This window comes from Oncorhynchus keta, chromosome 11, assembly GCF_023373465.1.
Source record: "Oncorhynchus keta strain PuntledgeMale-10-30-2019 chromosome 11, Oket_V2, whole genome shotgun sequence".
Classification (NCBI taxonomy): domain Eukaryota; kingdom Metazoa; phylum Chordata; class Actinopteri; order Salmoniformes; family Salmonidae; genus Oncorhynchus; species Oncorhynchus keta.
This window is the reverse complement of record NC_068431.1, coordinates 23,690,023-23,716,136: the sequence shown is the minus strand read 5'-3', so window position 1 is coordinate 23,716,136 and position 26,114 is coordinate 23,690,023. Positions and strand designations below refer to the sequence as shown.

The following is a 26,114-nucleotide window of genomic DNA, read 5'->3' as shown; positions in this document are numbered from 1 at the left end:
ACCAAGGCAGCCTACACTTTGAGCACAGGTAGGTTTAGCTTTTTCGAGATCTATTCATAGATCTAACAAGTGTCTAGTCTCATCCATTTACAGTATGCATGTGCAATATCATATAATATGTTAATGTGCAAAACATAACTGCACTCCCCGTTTCTCTATTCCCCAGTGTCTATTATAGTCCAGTTCATATCCCATCCCAACGGGCACAGACATCAGTTCAGTGCTTAGTTTTGATTTAGATTATGTTGAGTTGTCAACTAACGTGAATTAAACCCTGCTATTTGATTTAGGTTAAAAGTTGGGTGAAAAAGACGAAATTCCCTTACAGTGATTACTTTTTGCAAATCCGTTTTTCACGTTGATTCAACGTCATCACATGGAATTGTTTGGTTGAAATTACGTGGAAACAACTTGATTCAACCATTCGCCCCCCCAATAGGATGTTTACATCTCTGTGATGCTCCGTAGCTTGTGGACCATATCAATAGACTTCTTCCACCACCATAAGCAACTTAGTTCAACACGTTACACAACAATCATTTGGAGTTAATTTTAACTGCTGGGACTATTGCTTCATAGTCTGGCATAGGCTAATCCTCTGGAATCCCCCTCAATGACAAAATGCACATGACGCGGAAATGACCATACAGTATGAATCGTATAATTTAACCTGACAAACACTTTTCCTGTCATTTCAAATGTCAAAGCAACGTTGGAATCATATAAACGTAATGACTTTTTTAAACCATTCGCAACCAGAGACAGTGTATGAATAATTAGAAAGGGTTTTTACCTGAGAAAGACGGTCTCGCCTTGCCTGACGGTAATATTGTCCATTACTTTATTATCGGTTTGGGAATCCCCTTGACTGTGGACAGGCAAACCTGGGGGGACAAGAAACAGTACCCTTAATGACAGAACCACCAGGCACTTCCAAGACACGACAAAGTATCCACAAACACCCATCTTCGGTTTATAAATCCCACTGCTTGTCGAGATACACAACGCGTCAGTTGATTTAAAAGGCAAATGCGTATTTTGTCCGGTGGAGCGAGCGCGGGTTAGTTAATAGCCTACAGTTCATCTGGTAATCCAAATCTTCTTTACAGGTGCAGCATAGCATATGCAGGAGTATCGCTATCCCTACTGCGCACTCAAAAAAATATGTGCAGGCTGTTCTATTCTGTAGCTCGCAGAATGGAAATGTGTGCACTTCCTTTCCGAATGGTCCAACTGCTTATTGATGATGACAGTACACGCATTCACAGAAAATTAACGGTCGCAGTTGTGGATAGCACGCAGAGCAAACACATCAGCTATTTCGTTTGCGTTTAAGTGATAAAACTTTAACAACCGGTGCCAAATGCGCAGAAGAGCGCAAAAACAAGACAAATGCGTGATTATCTCGTTCCAACAGATGCGGATTTTCTTGGGATTGGATCTAGGCTACACGAGTTTTAGTGATTATTCTATCTACATCCTACAGCGTCCCCTCATCGTCGCTATACGTGCTCTAGGTCAGGGATCATCAACTAGATTCAGCAGCGGGACGGTATTTTCAGGGGATCATAACATAATTACAAATAATTTCTTGCCTGCAAATTGACCGCAATAAGCCCAAACATCTATAAGATTTGACTAAAACATAATTTCAAACATTGCTTACATTTTGTATACGATCACATATACCGTATCACTCTAATATGCCTGGGAATACTTTGAAACATATCTCCAAAATGTAAAATCACTTGGAGCTGATGTTTTTATAGTATTTTATGTCCAACAATAAAACATTTAAAATAAAACTTACATTTTTCTTTTGCTCAGAAAGCCGAATAAAATCACCAGTGGGCCAAGTGTTTGGATGCAGATGCTATAGACTGCCCACAGATTGCGTGATATATTGTTCAGACCTTTAACAGGTGAAATGGGTGGGTATGACTCAAGTGTTTTGGTGGTGTGGATAAAGACATGTGGACTAAATATACCGCCCTTGACTCATAGCATCCATGTTCACACTCCAGGCTATTAAATGTGTAAATCATCTACTTGCAGTGCATTTATATAGCCTATGCAAGCCACAGTGCTGGCCCTAGCCCTTTGGGGGCCCTAAACCAGATTTGGTTGGGGGGTCTCTGCAAAATAAACAGAGAGAGTTGCGCTCATGCAATCTTACACATTTTGCCATTGCACAAGTTAATGCAATTTTAACTAGTGCAATTTTGTACAAAAAACGTCATGCAATCCTACTAATTTTGCCATGGGGCAGAGATGATTTTTCTTCAGTTTTACAGCTAATTTCCTGCAATTTTACTTATTTTGCCATGGGGTGGAGAGAACATTTTACTGTTTTAAAACTAATTTCCTGCAATTATACACATGTTGCTATGACTTACGGCATGGCCCAGTGCAGTGAAAAACGTGGTTTCCCTGTGGTTTATATTTATTTCCACACTGAGGTTGGTATTCCTAAAGATCATGTGTGCAGCCAAAGTTTAAATTAGCGTGAAGGGCATGTCTTTAAACTGTCACTTAAAAAGGCTCAGAGTCAATAGTTATAAAAGTGTATAAAATCATAACTCAAAATTGACAATTCAACTGCAGTTATCTTAGTGAAAGACTCTCCCATACACTTTAAAGTCTACGCAGAGCAGTGCACCATAGCCAATCAGAGGTACAGTAGGACTATATGCAAACAAACCACTTGCCATAAGGTCCTGCCATCATTCACTTTCAACTGGGCTGTGTGTTTACAAGCAGTCGCAACAGCGCAACTTTATATCATTAGAAAGCATTTGACAAAGGACACAAAATTCACTTGAATGGATTACAGCAAATATGTAGAGTAGCTAAATACCACAGAAGTTCTCTTACATTATAGAATATAGACTCTTCCCTATATGCACATCAACAACAACAAGATCAACAACTAATGCAAACCAGAGCAAGATGAACTAAAAGCTAACAAAGGAAAATTAGATAAACCTTCTCAAACTTTTTCAACTAGTTGGTTGTCAAAATTTCACTGATAAACAATGGGGAATGGCCTGCTCTCCTTCTGTAGCTGCCTGCCAATGCATGTGTTGTCCCAACCAAGCACCCAAGCTAACTGGCTAAAGTTGTCTAGCTTGGTAGCTAGCTACTTCCAGACACAAATGAGAGAACACCTCGCTGAGCATTTTACTCACCCTAGCAGATTTGGATAGGATGTTTACATGTTATATAGAGGGTTCATGACTAACAATGACTTTTTTTTGCCTACGTTTACTGACATCAGTCATATTCAGCGAGTTTTGCACGTTCATAAATGTATCAGTTATTCTGTGCTATGTCACACTCAGACAAGATTGCTCTGAAATCTGAGTAGATAGCTAGTCAGAGTGAATTTGCGAACGCAAGAGATATGCTAACTGGATACCATTCATTCAGCATAGCTAGCTAGCAAAGCGATTCACATTTCTTGCTAGCTAACCAAATGACACCTGCATCTCTAGCTGTGTGTAGCCACCAAAAAACGATATGATGGGACAATTCACTCACTCACCCACTCCTCCAATGACATGACATCCTCCTAGCAGCTAGCTATCTATCTAGCTAACGTTAGGCTCTGTGTTTTTAGCTTGTTACATAAATATATACACACACTAGCCTATTAGCCAAATGATGACTGACTTGTGATCATTGCCTTTGCTAGTTTGATTGTGTTGACATTCCCAGGCTTAGTTACACTTGTCAGTTTTTGTCCAAAATATTCAGTCATTGAAAATGAAACAGCTTGGGGACTGTTACAGCTCTCATTTGTGGAATGACCAGACCAAGGTGCAGCGTGGTAGGCTTACATTGTCTTTTTATTTGATGACACCAAAGGGCAAATAACAACAACAAAAAAAGTGCACAGTTCTGTAAGGCAAAGAAACTATACAGAAAACAAGATCCCACAAAACCCAAACAGAAAATGACAACTTATATATGATCCCCAATCAGAGACAACAATAGACAGCTGCCTCTGATTGGGAACCACACTCGGCCAAAACAAAGAAATAGAAATCATAGAATGCCCACCCAAATCACACCCTGACCTAACCAAATAGAGAAATAAAAAGGCTCTCTAAGGTCAGGGTGTGACAGGGATTCGAACCAGCAACCTTTCAGTTACTCCAACGCTCTTAACCACTAGGCTACCTGCCACCCATTAATCATGGAACGTTGAGTCAAATATAACCTATTTTTAAAACCTCTTATAAAATTGGTTTTGTAGCATAAACTGGAAATGTTATATTTTTGACTGATATTATGATTATTATTATTATTGTTGTCTGTTTGTTCCATATATTCAAAGTAGTTAAAATGCTGTCAGTTCCAGTTCCAAGTAAAGGCATTGCAACTTTCTTACAGTATTTCTTGCAGATATCAGTCCTACCTACAAGTAAGTCAAAACATTTATTTTCTGCCATTTCATAAAAACTGTGTGAGCTTATATGTTTATAACCCAAATTGTTCACTGAAGTAGAAATTATCCTTTGTGATACAGGCAGACATAATTGCCACATACAGTACCGTATCTGTCATCGGAGCCATTGAAACTCAGTGAACAATGAATTGCATAGTGCTTAATATCACCTAATTTAGGTCCCCCACAAAAGGTATGCATATGCACAATCTGTCACAGTTCATGTCAAGTAATTTATGTTGCGGCTAAGTGCTGCTCTGCTGTAATTCTGTCTGGACCCAGTCATAAAAGGGGAAGTTCCTCCATGGCCATTAGCCAGGCTGATGATGCTTGCTAATTACACCCACTGTCCCTGCGCTTTAATCACAAACAAGAGAGCAGCAGGTTACAAAGAGCAATATCAAAATACTCTCAGCCTTAATGGCAGACACCAGATCACAGCAGTGTGTGTGGATCTTACATTTAAAGGGCTTACCATTTTAAATAGCACTTTGTTTGAACTTCTGTTGTCCATTTTGAGAATACGTACACGTACACTTAAGAGAGCACTATGGCACGATATGTTAAAAGTTAATAGATCAGAGGATATACAGCACATTCGGAAAGTACTCACACCCCTGGACTTTTTCTACATTTTGTTACATTACAGCCTTATCCTGAAATTGATTTAATATTCCCCCTTCATCAATCTACACACAATACTCCATAATGCCAAAGCAAAAACAGCTTGTTAGAATTTTTTGCAAAATGTACATTTCACATTTACACAAGTATTCAGACCCTTTACACAGTTCTTTGTTGAAGCACTTTTGGCAGTGATTACAGCCTCGAGTCTTCTTGGGTATGATTCTACAAGCTTGGCACACCTGTATTTAAAGAGTTTCTCCCATTGTTCTCTGCAGATCCTCTCAAGCTCTGTCAGGTTGGATGGGGAGCGTCGCTGCACAGCTATTTTCAAGTCTCTCCAGAGATGTTCAATCGGGTTCAAGTCCGGGCTCTGGCTGGCCCACTCAATGACTTTCAGAGACTTGTCCCGAAGGCACTCCTGCATTATCTTGGCTGTGTGCTTAGGGCCGTCAAGTTGGAAGGTGAACCTTTGCTCCAGTCTGAGGTCCTGAGTGCTCTGGAGCAGGTTTTCATCAAGGATCTCTCTGTACTTCATCTTTCCCTCGATTTTGACTAGTCTCCCAGTCCCTGCCGCTAAAAAACATCCCCGGAGCATGATGCTGCCACCACCATGCTTCACCGTAAGGACGGTGCCAGGATTCCTCCAGACGTGACGCTTGAAATTCAGGCCAAAGAGTTCAATCTTGGTTTTATCAGACCAGAGAATCTTGTTTCTCATGCTGCCCTTTGGCAAACTCGAAGCGGGCTTTCATGTGCCTTTTACTGAGGAGTGGCTTCCGTCTGGCCACTTTAAAGGCCTAATTGGTGGAGTGCTGCAGAGATGGTTGTCCTTCTGGAAGGTTCTCCCATCTCCACAGAGAAACTCTGGAGCTCTGTCAGCGTGACCAACAGGTTCTTGGTCACCTCCCTGACCAAGACCCTTCTCCCCCGATTGCTCAGTTTGTTCCGAGCAGCCAGCTCTAGGAGGAGTCTAGTTGGTTCCAAACTTCTCCCATTAAAGAATGATGGAGGCCACTGTGTTCTTGGGAACCTTCAATGCTGCAGACATTTTTTGGTACCCTTCCCCAGATCTGTGCTTTGACACAATCCTCTCTCAAACCTCTACGGACAATTCCTTCCACCTCAGGGCTTGGTTTTTGCTCTGACATGCACTGTCAACTGTGGGACCTTACATAGACAGGTGTGTGAATCATATCCAATCAATTGAATTTTACCACAGGTGGACTCCAATCAAGTTGTAGAAACATCTCGAGGATGAGCAATGGAAACAGGATTCACCTGAGCCCAATTTTGAGTCTCATAGCAAAGGGTCTGAATACTTATGTAAATAAGGTATCTCTTTTTTTTTTACATTTGTAAAAATGTCTAAAAAACTGTTTTCGATTTGTCATTATGGGGTATTGTGTGTAGATTGATGAGGATTCTTTTTTTATTTAATCCATTTAAGAATAAGGCTGTAATGTAACAAAATGTGGAAAAAGTTAAGGGTTTGAATACTTTCCGAATGCACTTTTCTTAATCTAACTATTTTCAGTGTTGCCTGACTATATCGTTTGTCTCAAGAAGACAAAAAGATAGAGCGTTACAGAGGGTGATCTTAAATTAGGAATGATATCTATATTTTATATTGGTTGAGTTACAGTATAAAAAGGCTAAATGCACCACTAATATCGCATCACTAAACAAGAGACGAGGTGATTCAAGTATATTTCAAACTTCGCTGAATGGCAGATTTAACAATATACACTGCTAAATGGCCTCCCCATTTCAGAGATGTTTGCTGTTGCAAATGAGCAGTAACAGCAGATGTTTGCTCTCACTTTGAGCTACAGACTTCTAGGTTATACCATTGGATTCAGCTATTTCTTCTGCATCCATTGGTACCAGTCTGTGTGATTAACAGGGACTGAGCTAGAGCAGCGTTTGTGAGACAAGGATGGATCCCGAAGGGGCTCGGGGTCTGGGATTTTTACAAAAAAATGATGTCGGTTGAATGTTGAGCTACAAACTATTAAAATCTGAGACTCTCACAAACATGCACACACAAAATCTATAATACTGTAATAAGCTCACATAGATGTTGTCACAAACTCCGAACGCCACCCAGTTTTCACTGACTAGTTGGATATTCATTTCTCAGTGAGCAAACAATCTGCACTTACAGCTTTCATATACATTCATTTTCTTGCTTTGGCTGACATCGTTTTTTATTCACATTTGCCAATACAACTCATGAATGCAACTATTTATGTCAGATTGTTTTGTTTTCTATTTGTAGCCCTGGTTGTCCTAAAAAGAAAATAGTAAAACACTTCACTGTGAAACTAAATAGAAGGGCTGGACATGCAGATACATTTTAGTCAGATTAATGAAAAGCCCATTTTTGCTGGGGTCTCGGGTGACGTATAAGGTTAAAAAAACTTGAACAGTTAACAAACACTGACACTGTAGGAATTAGCACTTAATTTGCACTCCATACATACAAAATACTGGGACAGATGTAGCAATTCTCACATCAATAATGCTGACTTATATAACAAGTGATGTTAAAGACAATAATAGAATGTTATAGAAGTTATAAACTAAGGCCCTAACAATGAATTCAATCAATTGAAGATCAAGGGAAACCACAATGTGGGTTTGGTACAATGGATAATCTTCCCAGCTAGCACACTTGGTTCCTTGGAAGTTGTAGGAACATATATTTTTGGTTTGCAATGATTCTGGAAATGAAGCCATATATTTCCTGACTGGTAACACTGAACGTCTTTTAAACGTTCTGAGACTGTAAGTGAAAATGTTGTCTGTTCTGGGAACCTACACTATAGCGTGCAGAGAGGTTCTGAGAATGTTTTACTATGGTTCCCTGAAAGTTTTCGTGGGAGGTTTTATTAACATTCTGAGAACGGAAATGATTTGTTATTAGACATTCTGAGAAAGGATATGATTTGTTAGAACATTCTGAGAACATGTTTCAAAAGGACTTTTAATAACACTGTTAGCTTAGGTTAACTCTTTTGAACTCCAAGCACAGATAGGACACACGGAAATTAATTTGCTTAGACATTATTCATGCAAACACCTTTTTTAAATTTATTGTGGCACAGCATCAGCGAGATTCAAACCTATGATCTTTTGTTCTCTATCCATGGAATTAGTCAACTGCACCACCAGGATGGAGCTGGCATGCCATGTTTCTTAACTTATACAAAGCTGTTCATTTTAGTCTATTCAACCAGACCCCATTTCAAAAGAAAACAAGCACTCTTACAAAGATAGAGGATAGAGAGCGTTTTGTTGATACTGAGAACGGAATGTATATGTTTTTAAATAACATTCTTAGAATGTTCTTGAAACATTACTAATGTTTGCTTGTGGTTTTTATAGAAAGTTTTCTTAATGTTCTGAGAACATGACTTTAAATAGGACCATGAGAAAACCTGCAGAAAACGTTATGCTGAAGTACTGAAATTCCTACCTAAGAAACATACTGTATGGTTCTCAGGATGTTATGTACTAGCTGGCTATCCTACACCATTCCCAGAACATTGTGGGAAGGTTGTATGCAAAATAACCACAGGACAACCACGCTCTCACCAAGCTCTAAGAAACACATGGTTCTTAGAATGTCATTTGCTAGCTGGGTTCACACTACAAGATATTCCCCCCAGTGTGCTTATTAATTGTGACAATGTGCTGACAATTAGGTGGTCATCCATCTTTTTCGGATCAACAAGACTAACCCCACTGAACTTTACATTTCACCTTTTTTTCTACTTCACTGTAATTGACAGAAAGGGAACAACACTAATTTTACCTGAATAGACTAATATACTGTACAATACTTTACCAGAGTTGCCCGGGATAGGAGCCATCATTGATTGCATCTTTCATGCTTTGTCGAATATGGATGGCAGATGTGCACGAAATCGAGCATGATCAGGAGTTAAACGAGCACCTCAGCAGTTCTGCTCTCTGACACCCTCCTGATTGGCACCAGATGCCTCCATCTTTAAGATTGTGTTTGTCCACTAGGGAACTTGGGTAATCAGGTCTTGGTCATGATTACAAAACAACTTGGAAATATCAGAATACAGGTTCAAGAGAACAGGGTGAAAACAGTAATTGAGACGGGTAATTTACAGATTGTTGTGCACCCTTCCTCCCCTACCCAGAGAGCTTTTAGATCCTAAGTAATCCAGATAGGATCCTATGCCTTATCATACATAGCCACACAGTTTAATGTGGAACCATCCCCGATACATTGATAGCTAATATTTATCCCGGAGTGAAGAAGTCTGCTCACTATCTAATTGGATCCCATGAGAACGTTGTAAAAAGACAATAAAGCAAATTTTGCGCAGCCAGGAGGTGCACAACCGCAATATGCTCGTCTGGGGGTTTGAGCTCCTGAAGAAAAACAATAATTAAGAGTAAACAAACAAGACGTGAAAAACGTCAGAAGAGTCGTCGGTCGCCGAGAGGAGTCTGTTGCAGAAGACGGTGGTTATTGCATAGGAGAGGGATTCCAAGTGGCTCGGGAATCGGAATGTGATGGTGTACCTCCTCCCCACAGGGATGAGTGATCTCCCAGATCTCAATCATAGGAGGGGATCAAGCAATCGACAAGAGAGAAGGCCCTTTAGCTCAGGGGGGCCGGTGGACATCTTCAAAGTGGAAGTGACCATTACTTTCTAATAAAAAGATTGATGCCGATGGACCCCTCTTTATCACCCCTTGGTAATGGCTCCCTGAATCCGGTAGGCAGGTTAAGTGCACTTTGCAGTGACACATATTCAGCCACAGTGTGGGGGCAGTGGAGGTATTGGGCAGTCTAAGCACAAACTCCTTTCGAGAGATGAACATGCATTCTCCCCGACCACAGGTTAGGCGGGAGTTAAAGTGCCTTCTTATTTTTAATCTGTCTTTAATCTGGCGAAAGAGTTGTGTGGGAAAAGTGAATAGCTGCACTCAGTATATCATGCTATAGGGAGCATACAGTATCTCTGGAAACACTAAACACTGCATGGCTGTATGTCTCTGGCAAAGGAAGTCAACAGAGTGTATCATCATATCATCACCACAAAAAAAAGGAAAAGAGGAAAGATGTAGCCTGGAACTGTTTTTAATCTATTCACACTTGGGCCTAGGCCAAATCTAGTTGCCAATGCACTGATAAGAAAATGGTCTTTATCGTTGCATCTTTAATCGAGTCTAAGAGGCAATAGGAGATTTATACTGGGGGCTAAGGGGAGGTTTAATGAGAATTGTGAGGTGAGTTGTGATGAGCGTGTGTGTTGATGGGGGTGTTGTGTGGGATTATTTACCACAGCACTTGAGCGCGAGCTAAACCCAGTGACACAACAGCTGTTTTAAAAGCCCTGCTGCTCCGCTTCTAAGGTTTGTTTCCCTCGACGATCGCACTTTAATAAACATGTTTTGCTGTTCTAAGGGCTTTTGCAATACATTTACATTTTAGTCATTTAGCGGAAGCTCTAATCAAGAGAGACTTACAGGAGCAATTAGAGTTAAGTGCCTTGCTCCAGGGCACATGGAAAGATTCTTCACCTAGTTCCTCTCTCCTCGATTCCCAAAACTCATTGTAGGAGAAGATCTGAGGTGATCTTCTCCTCCAATGCGGCCTGATACTGAGCATAGAGAGGATGCGAGGAATCAAGGAAAACTTGAGATTCACCCCAGTAGATTGCCAATCTACTGATGGAGAATGGAAACAGTAAAAGAGTCACCATCTCAAGTCAATCCAAGCAACATTTCAGTCATGTTTTTCACCTACTCACACTTACCCCCACATTTTAGAAACATACAATGAATGACACAATGAGGACATCCAGTGTTCAAGGGATAAGAACACTGATGAGTGTTTAAGAACACTGATGAGTGTTTAAGAACACTGATGAGTGTTTAAGAACACTGATGAGTGTTTAAGAACACTGATGAGTGTTTAAGAACACTGATCTTTTGCTACAGAGACCAACCAGATTTGTTTTTTTAAACAGACTTTAAAATCAACAATCGTACGTGGTCACATCATGAGGGCCAAATCCCAACTAGAGATGCATGAGCGTTGGGATTTGTTCCCCAAAGTAAAAATTAGCATGTACTGTATTTACATCCTCCTCCAGCAGGGCAGTGCTTTTATTTGATGTGTATCGTCAACATTGTTTTACATAAATGTGCAATGGCTCAACTAAACCAGACAGTAACAAGGTCCACATGCATTTCATGAAGGAAGAAAAATGGCATTCAAGAGGCCCTAGACACTTTGTTGTCACCTGGTGCAATTTAAAGAGCTCAAACAGGGCCTTGGACTTTGGTCATGCCCTAGTATTCATCATCCCCAATGTACTGCAGTATATATGAGGAACAACACAGAAGCAACTACCCTGGCACTCTCGCCAAATATGTCAGGCAACACAGAAGAGATTTTCAAGATATCCTTGGCCCTCGTGCATTGGATGTCGTATGACAGTGTGTAGATTTCATAAAGAGTCGCTTTGATGGTTAGACACCACATCTCTCCCTTCTGGAGGACCAAGAGCTGACTCCACCACTGTCCCATCCTCCTCTAGCACCAGGATGAGGAACTGGCATGTCAACAGGAAGGCACTTGCTGTCTGTTCTAGAAGGTCATCCAGGGAGGTGACCATGAACCCTTTCCTCTGCCTCCGACTGGGTGCAGAGCCTGAAGGGACAGGGCTCGGGTGGGGGAAGGATCTGGCATGAGATTGTTCACACTGACCTCACCAAGTCGGGGAGAAGGGTTTTCACATATCCACACATTTAAAATGAAGTGCAATCCGTGTTTTGCAAGAATATCTAAATTCAAGTAGGTTCTTGCAAACCTGTAGCTTACAGTACCTACTGGTGGCCACTGGCCCAGTAGATCATTGTATAGGTGTCCGCTTGAGACGGGACTGTGCGCGTGGCAATTAATTATGGGGTTTTATTCCTGTGAGATTTCCCTCTGTCGGGAGAAAACTTCTCTCTTGTCACTAATGATGTACCATGACGTACCATCATGAACCCATAATGATGTATAAAGGGTAGCTTTAGCCGCTTTCACACCTAGTTCATTTCACTCTGACTAGCAAACACAGACAGAGTTTGGTAACGTTTTTGTTCAAAACAAATTGTGTTACATAAAATACAATTTCTAATAGTGCTGCACTGTTTTGATACTGGGGACCCCAAGGGGTTCATGTTTTGGTTTTTGCCCTAGTGCTACACAGGTGATTCAAACTCTTCATCATGGTTTGATTATTTGAATCAGTTGTGTAGTGCTAGGGGGGGAAACAACGTGCACGTCTAGGGGTTTACTTACTCATATAACATGTGTAGGCCTTACATAATCAGCTCCAATGAATATGGAGAACAGTCTTAAGGCATTTTGAAGAAGAAACCTTTCTGACATCGCTCACCAGTGACGTTGTAATTAATAAGCTAAGCATCTTGCCTTGGAGTTTATAAAATATAAAAGTATCTGTGCAGCATAGGGCCATCTGGTTCACTGTGTTATCTTATTCAATTCCCGACCTTGATTAGTCAATCATCTTTAATGTGCTTTTCATTTAATGCTATTGGCCCCTGGCTGTTTCATTCTTTATCTGGAATAATAACACAGTGGGTTTATAAAACTCCCAAATGAGCTCTATCGGTAGTGTTACAGGCTTTTTCCCCTCTCCATTTCAAGGTTGGTTTTGGATGCATATGTCCTGTTTATGTGTTGCGTACACTGATTGGAGTCACCTCGTTAGTCAGGATGTGTTTCACCAGTGCTGGCCCAGCTGGTATTTAAGACCTGCTGGCCCAGTGCATCAGTTGAAGAGAAGAGATGTTGGGAGACCTACAACTCATGTTAGCTGAGGTGTGTGGTATAGCGTGTCCACTGTAGGTAACAAAACAGCCTGACTCTGGTGGTTTCCCCTGTTTAGTTTGGGCCATATTCTTTCGAACTTCCTATTCTAAGTTTGTGTTGGTTTTTCCTTTAGTTTGTATTTTCTGAAGAAAATCCAGTGGGTATCCATGGTGGGTGTCGTTTAGAACTATTTTCTAGTTGCTTTGCCAACTTTCAGAACCTGTTTTGAAACACTTTCTGTTCTGGTTTGGTTGTCAATGATTCCTTTAGTTCCCTTTTCTTTGTCGTTAGGGAACTAATCCAGTAGTGGACTGACATGAACTAAGTTGATAAGACCCCAATATCTAAGATGTGGTAGTTACTTAAGCCTACCCCCACAGTTAGAAAACCATAGGCCTTCAAGCTCTAAACCAATGTGTCAACTTTTTCCCCTCGCTCACCAATTCTGCAAAAAAAAAAAGTATTTTGTATCTATTTTTTAAACCACAATCTGAGACCCTGACTTGACACTGAATTACCATGTAGCCATTTTGTGGGAAAAGTAACACCCCCACTTCAATTCTCCCCCTAATCACCATGGAGACCTCTCCACCATAGAGGCAAGTGTTTATGCTATAATGAGCCTGCTATTGAATTCATAGCATCTTCTTAAATAGATGTGTTATGTTAGCTATGCTTCCAGTACAAATTAAAAACCAAATGCATTGCTGCCTTTGAGTCTTCTCTCTGACTAGTAATTATGGTGCTTCATTTGTACTCTCCTTGCTGAAGGGATTGTGACTCTAGGCTGTTGGTGCTTCTCTGATGTGAAAGGAAGTACAAAAACATTAAAACCAAGGGATTGTGGGAAAAGTCTTGTTACGAAATTTCCGTGTGGAGAGGGACACAATGAGAGTCTATACTGCTGAATCGCCATTGTACACCACTGTATATTCTAGCACACAGTATCAATTGTTTCTTTTTTCTTTCAAAACACTCAAGGTTTTACAAGGAATGTAACACCACAGTGTGTGACGGGGACACACACAAAAGACCCACCATGGGGTCTAACAAACAACCCTGCCAGAAATAAGCGACATTCACATGCTTGTTATTTTCCCTTATCTTGTCGATAGGAACTCCTGTGTTCAAAGGCTGGCTGCGACGCGGAATGACACGTGCAAAGAACAGGCACAATGATTGGCAGCCACCGGTACTGTGAAAACACATCGGCTTGAGTCAACACCTGTCTTAACAAAATGTTTTCATTCAGCCTCGAAATGCATAGATATGTAAATGTGGGTGGGTGGGGGTGACGATAACCAGGGAACTTTTACTACGGCGTGTAATTAAATATTTCCCAGTGCAAAATAAAGATAAGGACTCCATTAGGCCCTTAAAACATTCCAGGATAATGGATTTTTGGTGGTTGATGGAGCGGCTCATGTGGGACAGGTGGGATTTACTCCCAGGCTCCGTCGGCGTGGCGACAGCAGCCAGCGCCAAGGCATCTCGCGCGGTAATCCGCCACCGGAGAAGAAGTCAGCGGCATTTGATGCACCATTGGCACCGCAGGCAAATGAGATTACAGAGAGAGGGAATGGAATTGACTCTCTCGTTGACAGATTTACAGATCCCGCTGGATAGAATACAGGCAAAAGGGCTGTAAAACCCATCATCTGTGGGTGAATTACACACCGCTTGGAACAACTTGTTTGGTTTAGGAAATCCACACAACCCCCTTTGATTTACTTGCTTCCCACATCCCCCCCTCAATTTTCTCAACTGGATTGCTTTCTCTTTCGCTCTCCCTCTTGCTCTCTCGCTTTCTTTTTCTCACTTCCTCCCTTTCTCTTGCTCTCTCCAAGGGTGAACAGAAGAGATGGTGGTATTTGTCACTGCCATGACTCAAGGCTCTAGTCTTTAATCTATTGGTTAATCCATGAGAGGTAATCATCTGTGGCCTTTGATCTGCTCTGTGGCCACAATAGGATAGTTTTTGACTGCTGCATAGTATATTTCTGGATGGGGTGAAATATGAAATTGGAATCTGACTGGATGTACTTTACCATCTAAGACCAGTGGTTGTCTTTATACCCCCTCAGCAATAGCACGAGGAAGTCACAACTGCACTGCCTATGCAGCAGTAAAGCTTTCAGAACTATTTCACCTTGGGAATTCTGACAGAACCAATAATAGCAATAAATGTAATGTCATTGGGCCACCCGTTAAAAAAATAATTCATATTTGTTCCACCACTTCGGTTGATCTTTCCATCTTTCTGTTTCCAGCAATCGTTCATTATATTATAGACAAATTATGTAGGGAGGAAGATAAATATAACAGTTTCCACTGTTATATTTTCAAGGTTAATTAATTTAATCACATAAACCCAATATGAAGATAACATCATGGTACGCAAGGTTATCTGTGTAGCATCAGATACACCACAAACAATGATCCTTCACCATATAATGAAATATACTGTGTTATAATCCTCGCTGAATACACTGTGCAGTGCAGATGGGAATAGATAACCTCCCAATGCACCTCTCCAAAAGAGTTTAGCAGTAAATAGAAATCCAAAATGAAATGCCTTTAAAAAATAATCATCCATTTTAAATGGGTTGTATGGTGGTGATGAATTGAACTGACAACCACGTGAGCTGGCAAACAGAAGCTATGGGGCATGTTTATATCTTGAGTTTGTTGATCTATCTGTGTTGTTCAATGGAACTGAGAACACATCTGTGAGATGTACCTTACAGGAGACTATCAACTTTAACTCCATCATTAAATATTTACTTTACAGTGAGACTTATGTTGGGGCGGCAGGGTAGCCTAGTGGTTAGAGCGTTGGACTAGTAACCGAAAGGTTGCAAGTTCAAATCCCTGAGCTGACAAGGTACAAATCTGTCATTCTGCCCCTGAACAGGCAGTTAACCCACTGTTCCTAGGCTGTCATTGAAAATAAGAATGTGTTCTTAACTGACTTGCCTAGTAAAATAAAGGTTAATAAAATGTTTATGACCTTAATCCTTTGATACAACTGTGATCGTATCTATTATTTATAAATGCACTTAAGTATTTGATGTGATGTCCAATGCACGTCAGCATAGCAGCAAGACAACTTCATGAGCGACTACCAGTACATTATTCATGGAATCCATTCAGTTTAAGGAAACATCGTTTTGCCTATAACTGTTGTTCAACTAAACTGTACATTTGGTGCATTTTGATGCATCTTACCCTGATAATAGTCACTCAAAAATGTAAAATGCCAAATTGGGTGGTCTAGCTAATCAACAAAACAATGGTAGCGATATAATCATCAATATTATAGCTGATTATGTGGTTATGGGAGCAGTGGTTATCTGGGAGAAGTTCTTATACGATACATTTCATTGATTGAAATACATTTTTCCCACATTCACAGAGGACTTTATGTTATTAAAACAAATGGAATGGAATGTGAAACCATATGTAAGTTTTGAATTCAATGCAATTCACTGGCGTAACGTAGTTTCTCTGGACCCCCTGCAAAGTCGGAGTTGACATGACCCATCCTCATGCGCTCTCTCCCAGCTTGGATAAAGTTTTTGTGCCTAAAACCTATCACTCCTTTTTTCAATCTTAATCTGGGAGCAGTTCTTAAAACAACGGGACTTATGTCATTCAAACCATCCCATCTACCACTTCGATACACCTTTGTCTCTCACAAGCTGCATTTAAACCCCACTCTCATTCCTCCCCTCTTAGCCTCTGTCCATTATTTTAGTGACACCCTCCAGGGTGAACAACTCTTTCAACTCCTGCAGTAGTGGGGCTACAAAAAAAAACTACGTATTTTGTAACCATCAGTTTCCCAAAGAAAGTGGAGCTTTTTTCAGACAGAGAAGGGAAATAGCTGAATGTGGGAACAAGTCTTATTTGCCGAAAAGAGCTTGGATTGAGAAGATGGTTGATCAGATTGTACCCATACACCTACATATTTTCTCTTAAAATGGCAGATATGAAATTACCAGAGTGCCTTTTCCCCAGTAGGTCTTTCATTATATGTGGTGAAACCAACACGCACACAAACAAATGCAAACACACACACACGTTTCGGCAGCAATTACTTGGTATGGAGTTTGGATTTCCAACATCCCTTTTAAGCAACTTAAAACAAATTAAATGTGGACCAATTGAATCTTGCTGGAATTAAGGAAATGTATGGTACTTACTACCATCTAATATAGTTTAAATGTCACTGCATCCCTTTGTTCTATACCAAAAAGGGGAAATATTGAGCGATTGATTAGTGATAGTATGTTTGATTCCCTTGGAGAAACTTCCTCTAAAACTTTGGGATTAGCACCTTGGATCTCTCCTGCTAAGAACATCAGAGTACACAATCTGGCTCTTGTGTTTTATTGATCACCTAATCGTTTAACACTTCTTCCAAGGGCACTGGGCTTATCAGGATCTGCCTAATATCTATCTTTCCAACACAAAATATGCAATTGAACACCCTACTCTCTGAATTTAGCCAATGTCATGAATGTTCTGATTTTTTGTCTCTACAGCACTAGGATCAGGTTCAAGAATTCTCATATCCCTGCTTGTCGTTAAAAACAAGGGTAGCCTAAATTGTCGCTACAATTTCTGTGCGTGCCGACTGAAATCACTCCACTTATCTGAACGGGCTCTTCATATCTAAAACAAGCATTTAACTGAACACTCGTTAGAAGCTGCTCCTTTTACATCTAACTCCTTTAGCTTACTGATTTAATTGAATAATAAACATACTTCAGCTAGCAATCTCCTTGTGTAGCCATGCAAGGCATACTTCAACTTCCCCACCCTCGCATAGCCTGCTGGGTAATGTAGTCTTAATGTTAACCCGTGACAACACATCTTGCTTCCTTTAGTATTCTATTGTGGCTCTATTTGTTTTCACATGAACAAAAACATTCTGTCCAGGTGCCTCTTTTTCTTTATTTTTTAGCAATTCTCAATAGGACTGTCAGAGCCCCTGAACGGCTTTTTTGGTTGTTCTGCTGAAGTGCTTACTGAAGCAGTTGGACAGCGTTCGTTGTCAGTCAGGGTGTTCTGACTGAATTGTCAATTTCTAAAGGCATTTGATGCTTCAGCAGTATCCTCCTGATCATCCTCAGTCCCTTGAGTGAATGGCTGAAGCCTTAGATCCACTCTGTTTCATCTCAGTTGTGATCCATGCTCTGTTTGGATCTCATAGGATCGCGGTGCAACTTCTCTCTGCACACACCCTTGCTGCATCTAGATTCCTGTAGTGATGTCTCGGAGTCGTACATGATCTCCAGGTTTCAGTTCAGGTAAGTGTCTTGCACTTTTCTTGTGTCGCTGTTTTTGTTTGTCTTTCTGTTTTTCCTTCGAGTTTGACTTTGTGAGCACCTCTGGGTGTTAGCAGATCCTCATGGATGGGTAGGTTGGTTCTGATGCGATGTCCCATCAACATTTGTGATGGTAAAAGTCCGTTCTGCAGTGATGCGCTGCAGTAGATCATATTTTTTTAGGAAATCCTCTTTTCCATCATGTGCCTTTTTCATCAGACCTTTGACAATTTTGACTGAACTCTCTGCTAAGCCATTGGACCTTGGGTAGTTGAGGCTGGAGGTGTTGGGTCGGAATCTCCAGTCGTTAGCGAATGATCGGCCTCCCGAGTGGAGCAGCGGTCTAAGGCACGGCATCTCAGTGTAAGAGGTGTCACTACAGTCCCTGGTTCGAATACAGGCTGTATCACATCTGGCCATGATTGGGAGCCCCATAGGGCGGCGCACAATTGGCCCAGCGTCGTCCGGGTTTGACCGGGGTAGGCCGTCATTGTAAATAAGAATTTGTTCTTTACTGACTTGCCTAGTTAAATAAAGGTAAAATAAATCAACTGCAGGCTATTGTCGGAGTACAGTTCAGACGCAACCCCATGTCTTGCGAAAACTGATTACAGGTAGGTGATTACAGCTTTGCTGGAGGTAGTTGGCAGTGTTGTTACTTCAGGTAGTTTGAGTAGTAATTGGTAACAACAATGTGCCTTTTGCCATTGCAGTCAAAAAGGTCAACTCCAACTTTGTAGTGGATCAGTTGGGTACTGGATTAGCGGCTCTGCTTACTGCTTTGGCCTGTAGATCATACACAGTTCACAGTTCTGGCTAATTTCCTGGTTCATTCTTGTCCAGTACATTACCTCTTGTGCTCGTCGTTTGCATTTCTCCTCACCCAAGTGGCACTTGTGTATTTTCTGTAGCATTTCTTTGCGTAGTGTCATGAGAATGACAATCTTGTTGCCTTTGAAAACTATGTCATCCACAATGGTGAGCTCTACTCTGCACATCCAGTAATCCTGTATTCTCCTTGGACGTTTATTTTTCTGTTCAGGCCATCCTATCAGCAGAAGAACTTCTCCCAGGCCAAACTGTGACTCATCTGCAGAAATCGTTATGCTTTTATCTGGATCATAGAACCCAAGCACTGGCTCTTCTGTGATTGTTGTCTTTGAGATTTTGAAGCAGTTTTCCTGCTTATGGGACCATTCCCTTTCGTTTTTTTGTTCCAGAAGACATCTTAGTGGAGCGGACTGTGTTGACAGTTTAGGTATGAACTTTGCAAGATGGGTGATCATACCCATGAAGCGTCTGACGTCATCCTTGTTCTTCAGGCGTTCCATGTTGATGATGGCTGATGTTTTCCTCGGGTCTGGTTTGACTCCATCATCTGAAAGTACGTCTCCCACGAAAGTAAGGGTTTTCAAACCAAACTCACATTTGTCCTTGTTTAGTTTCAGGTTGACTTTACGTGTTAGGTCCAGCAAGCCTCACTCTCGCGTCGTGTTCTTTTGTGGACCCCCAGATGATGATGTCATCCATCATGTGCTCGAAGATCATGTGGATTGTCTTGCGGTAGACCTATGGCACTGAGAGAATCCAATATGGTTTGACAAATAAATCGGTACCTGTCCTCCAGTGTGTTGAATGTGCATAGCCTTGAGCTTGCATCATCTAACTTCATTTGCCAGAATCCTGATGAGGCATCAAGCTTACTGAACCACTTTGCTCCAGAAAATAGCGACATTCTCTTCTCTGGTTGGCAACTTGAAATGCTCTCGCTTCATAGCTTTGTTGAGATCTAACGGGTCTAGACGGATCCTGCGATAGCTGTTATTTTTCACCACAATAACCATTGAGCTCACCCAATCTGTAGGTTCATCCATTTTTGTGACGATGTCCATCTTTTCCACGAGTTCGAGTTCCTCCTTGAGCTTTTTCCTCAGTGCAAAACTGGAGTTTTGTCATCGGTACATATTTTGTGTTCTCCAGGTAAACAACCAAGACTCTCAAACACGTCCTCGTGCTCAGTCAGTAATGATTCTTGTTCGTTTTTAGTCTGATGTCACTACATACACTCTTTTCACCAAATTGAGCTTTCACATGCACTTGATTCCTAGAATAGGTTGTACACTCTTTTCCACAATCAGCAGCTGTGCTTTGAGCTGTTTTCCTTTGTGCTTTAAAGTTACTATGCAACTTCCTTTGACTGGTACATTCTCCCTGGTATAACCAGTAACCTTGATTTTCACAGGGTGTATTTTGCTCTTCATTTTCATTGTTTTGTAGTTATCCAGCAACAACAGGTTAACCTGAGCTCCAGTATCGAGCTTGAATGGTATTATAGTTTCATTCACAGTCAATGGCACAATCCATTTAGCTTTTACTGCATTGCATATTTCCACAGAATCAACAAAGAATTCTTCAGTCTCCTCTTTGACTGTGTGAGCCTTTATTTGCAGCCTCAGCTTTGCAGCATTTTGAGAAATTAAAAATACACGATTTGCCATATGCAGGGCAATTATTTTGCTTGTGGAAAACTCTACATTTTCAACGTATTTTGTAAAGCGTTTGGTGTTTTGCTCCTCTCTTTTTATTGCATGCACTGACGTCTCATCCCTGTGCAGCTCTTTAGCTTGTGCTCTGGTGGTTTCAGCTGCTCAACACGTATTCGCTGCTTTATTCAAAGTTAAATCTAGCTCACGGAGCAATGTCCCCTTGAGTACATTATCAAGAATGCCACTTTCACAAGTAGCCTAGTGTGTAGAGCGTTGGACTAGTAACCGAAAAGGTTGCAAGATCGAATCCCCGAGCTGACAAGGTACAAATCTGTCGTTCTGCCCCTGAATAAGGCAGTCAACCCACTGTTCCTAGGCCATCATTGAAAGTAAGAATTGACTTGCCTAGTTAAACAAAGGTAAAAAAAAAAAATCAGATTTTAAAATTCACATGTTTTGCTCAGTATTCAGCTCAGCCAAATACTGGTCAAAATGGACTCCCTATTTCTGATCATGAGAGATGTCCTGGCTTGGTACAAAGCACTCCTCAAATTTAGCTGTGAGCACAATGTCAAGTTTACCTCATCTAGCTGAAAGCTTTTGTAAATGTCCAATACATCCTCTCCAATAACATACAGACAAATGGAAGCTTTCAATTTGTCATCATCTCCCCCTGCTCCACTGGCTGCTAGGTAGATATTGAATCTTTGCTTGAAACCTTTCCAATTGTCAGCTAGATCGCCTGTTAATTGCATAGGAGTAGGAGGACTAAGCCTACCCATGACGGAAAACAGGGGAACAGCTACAGGGGAACAGCTACAGTTTCAATTTCTCTTACTTCGGTAGGTTGCTCGTCAACAGATTCTAATACAGCCTCGCTCTCGTTGGCATCACTCTCGCTGCTGCGGCTCGTTGGCATCACTCTTGCTTGCTAGCATCTTCGATTACTCACTTGACTTGTGGTAGAATGTTCAATTTTCATTGCGGAAATTTACAGTTACTCTTTTTCTCTGTCGCATCATAGCAACTATCAATCTGACACCAAGTTATGTTTGTTCCTTGTATAATGACAAACCGAGGCATAGGTTTAACTACTTTTAATTAACATACTTCAGCTAGCAATCTCCTCTTGTAGCCATGCAAGGCATACTACAATTGCCCCAACCTCACATAGCCTGCTTGGTAACATAGTCTTAATGTTATTAACACATAACAACACAGGTTTAATGAAAAATGTCAAGAGTAAAGGAATTAAAGAAATGTATACTTGTAAATGGGCTCTGCTAAATACTACTGAGTGGGTGAGGATCAATGATGGTGTTAACAACTTGTGAAATGGGACTTGACGTGATTGCTAAAGCGGTACCTGAAAGAACCTGCATCCAGCATACCTTTTGATGGTTTTTCTGAGTAAGGGAATATACAATGGAACAGATACTAATGTTTTCTATGCATTACTTCTATGTTCAAAGGTGTTTTTGTGATGTTTGCACTGTTTGTTCTACATGCATATAATTACACTATAATCTTGGTTAGTCGCAGTGGAGGCAGAATGCCGGTGAGTGTGCGGAGGTAAAGTATGTTGGGTCAAGGCTATGCATTTACTGTGGTAAACCTTGTGCTTTGTATCAGATAGTACAAAGATAATGGTAATGACTAAAGTGACTACCCGATGGAACAAGTCCTCACAGAAATATGTACAGATGTATGATCATAATTTGACCTATATTTTCCCAGAAAGTTAATACTGCAGCATCAGGATTTGAATGTTTTGTCCCTCATGTTGCTTAATTGGTGGTTAGGCTATGAGCTAGCCAAAAGTAGGTTACATGGAAAAGTGCCATACTGTTAACATAACCATGTGTTTTCATTCAGAATGTATTCACACCCTTTCTTCCACATTTTGTTGCATTACAGCCTGAATTTAAAATGGATTACATACAATACCCAATAATGTCAAAGTGGAATGATGTGTTTAGAAATTGTTACAAATTAATAAAAAAATCACAAATTAATAAAAAATTCCCAACTGAAATGTCTTGAGTCAATAAGTATTCAACCCCATCGTTGTGGCAAGCCTAAATATGTTGAGAAGTAAAAATGTGCTTAAACAATCACAAAAAGTTGCATGGACTGCATGCAATAATAGTGTTTAATTTTGTAATGACTACCTCATCTCTGTACCCCACACATACAATTATCTGTAAGGTCCCTCAGTTGAGCAGTGAATTTCAAACACAGATTCAACCACAAACCCAGAGCGATTTTCCAATGCCTCACAAAGAAGGGCACCTATTGGTAGATGGGTGAAAATAAAACAGAGCAGACATTGAATATCCCTTTGAGCATGTTGAAGTTATTAATTACACTTTGGATGGTGTATCAATACACCCAGTCAGTATAAAGATACAGGCGTCCTTCCTAACTCAGTTGCCGGAGAGGAAGGAAACCGCTCAGGGATTTCACCATGAGGCCAATGGTGACTTTAAAACAGTTACAGAGTTTAACGGCTGTGATAGGAGAAAACTGAGGATGGATCAACAACATTGTAGTTACTCCACAATACTAACCTAAATGACAGAGTGAAAAGAAGGAAGCCTGTACAGAATAAAAATATTCCAAAACATGCATCCTGTTTTCAGTAAGGCACTAAAGTAAAACTGCAAAAAATGTGTCAAAGAAATTAACTTTATGTCCTGAACAGAAACCTTATGTTTGGGGCAAATCCAACGTAACACATCATTGAATACCACTGTTCATATTTTCAAGGTGGTGGCTGCATCATGTTTGGGTACGCTTGTCATCGGCAAGGACTAGGGAGTTTTTCAAGATGATAAGAAACAGAATAGAACTAAACACAGGCAAAATCCTAGAGGAAAACCTGATTCAGTCTGCTTTCCAACAGACACTGGAAGACAAATTCACCTTTCAGCAAGACAATTATCTAAATCACAAGGCCAAATATACACTTGAGTTGCTTACCAAGACGACATTGAATGTTCCTGAGTGGCCGAGTTACAGTTTTGACTTAAATCAGTATGAATATCTATGTCAAGACTTAAAATGGCTGTCTAGCAATGATCAACAACCAACTTGACAGAAATTAATGGTTTTTAACAAATATTTTGCTCATATTTTACAATCCATGTGTGCAAAGCCCTTAGAGACTTACCCAGAAAGGCTCACAGCTGTAATTGCTGCCAAAAGTGATTCTAACATGTATTGACTCAGGGGTGTGATGCAAATGTATTTCATTTTCAAAAAAAGTGCAACATTTTCTAAAAACATGTTTTCACTTTGTCATTATGGGGTACTGTGTGGAGATGGGTGATAATTATTTTTGGAATCCATTTTGAATTCAGTCTGTAACACAAAAATGTGGAACACGTCAAAGGGTATGAATACTTTCTGAAGGCACTGTAGGTAAATCAGCAAAAAAAGTCTGATCAAATGAAGATCCTACATCTTTATATAAGTGGCTTAAATGTACAGATTTTATCTGCAATATTACATGACGACAGTATTGACATAGACACATGGCCATGTAGATATGCGATCAAATCGTATTTCATTACCAAGAAAATCTTATTTTCCTCCAAATTCTATTCAATAGGATTTCACCTTTGTCACATCAAGACAGTTTACTGTGTAGGCATAAATCCCCACCATGAGCTACATGTATTTTTGCACAACATGTCTGCTTTGATGACGAGTTCAGTTGTAGGCACAACAATTATCTAACGAATGCAATTGTATGGCAATAAAAAGTGAACAAATGTCGTAGCACCTGTTCTGCGTTCAATTATTTATGATATTCAGCAGCTATTCATTTTCCTTTATTACAGCTTACATTGCGCAGTCTTGGTATGCCATTTCAAGAGACTACATCCAGGGACATCAAAAGTCAACCTTTCCCCTTTTGAAAGGAAATGTTTTACTTATGAGCCGAGCACGAGGGAAATTTCTGTCTGACATAAAAACGTCTGGAAAATGTAAATAACTGTTAGGTAGCATTTCAAAAGAGATACAGCAGTCAGTCTATGGTGTCATACTGTCTTTGATTTATTGTTATTTGACAGATATCACAGTCATAAATGTTTTTGTTTTTTTGACACGCAATGCCATTATGCTTTCACTATTTATTCCACAACAATTCCAGCAAACGGCTAGAGTGATTTTCAAAGCCTTATGCCAAATGCTTGAGATTTACAAAATTCCAGCCTTTGAACCTTGACTGATGTTTTAAACCAGAAATTAGTTAGAAAGTTCAAATCTCCACTCTGAGTAAACCTATCCCTGCCGCCCACCACTTAGCATCCTCCACTTGCTTTTCTCTCTGTCTCCTCTCATACTGATCCATGACGGTACATGAAGCCATTGAGGTCATCTTGGCATGTCATGCAACATTATGCTTTGTTGATAAGGAGTCTCCAGCAGGGGAAATGTACTCTCCATTCCCTGCTCTCTTTCTGCATTGATCCAGCCAAAGATGGCGTGATGATGAAGTGGCTCGTTAGGCGCTGGAGGAATTAGGTGCGAGTGTGGCAGACATGAGACAGCGATGTCTTCCCTGAAGGTTGTCGTTATGGCTTCCTGGTGTGTCACCTGGGCTCTCTAGAGGGGAGGAGCCAGCAGAAAGATACACAGCTGGGCTGTCTATGTGTTTGTGTGCATAGATGTTTGTGTGTGTGTGTGGAGGGGGCACTTTAGTGCCTTACTGAAATCTATACCAAGTCTATTTTCCTTTCAGCTCATACAATAGCATCGTTTTTTTTACCTCTTACATTAAAAAAAAACAAAATATAGTAGTAACTCTGATTTAGTTGCTGGGCCTTGGAGGGAAAACACATTCTTCCTATCCTGTTCCATTTTACCACTGTAAATAAGGTTATAGGGGTCTAGTGGGCCCAGACTATCAAGTCTATTCCATACCTACCTACTATAAGATAAATACAAGCGCAGGTTATATGGAGGCTACCTCATCATGGTAAGCAAATCACCATATGGAGGACAGAGCATACTGCAATAACTCCCACACAACTAAACATCTTCCATTATATCTGAACACTGTTATTTCCTCACAATGTCTCAGTAAATAACACCAGTTGGAAAAAGGACTGCAGGATAGCGGTAATGTGTGCCCTCACCCTGTACCTGGGGTACTTGGCTAACTGCCTATTAAATGGCAAAAAGTAGTGTTTATTTGAATGAATCCCAAAGAAATGCATTTGAAATTAACAACTAATCCATTGGTACTACTACTGAATACTACTCCCCATACGGAAAACATGATCCATTGGTACTACTACTGAATATACTACTTCCCATACGGAAAAAATGAT

At 40.6% G+C, this 26,114-nt stretch overlaps 1 protein-coding gene across 5 annotated transcripts in view; it reads right to left on the bottom strand.

Annotated features, from left to right (window-relative positions):
* LOC118389958 (opioid-binding protein/cell adhesion molecule-like) overlaps positions 1-26,114 on the bottom strand; it is a 449,425-nt gene that overhangs the window by 141,430 nt on the left and 281,881 nt on the right. For 2 of the 5 annotated variants that reach the window (XM_035780001.2, XM_035780002.2), the window contains exon 1: positions 794-1,498. In XM_035780001.2, coding sequence (XP_035635894.1) covers positions 794-966 — 173 coding nt within the window. In that variant the 5' untranslated portion in view covers positions 967-1,498. Of the gene's footprint in view, positions 1-793; positions 1,499-26,114 lie in introns of those variants that run through there. The other 3 variants (XM_035780000.2, XM_035779999.2, XM_035779997.2) reach the window with 3 other exon arrangements.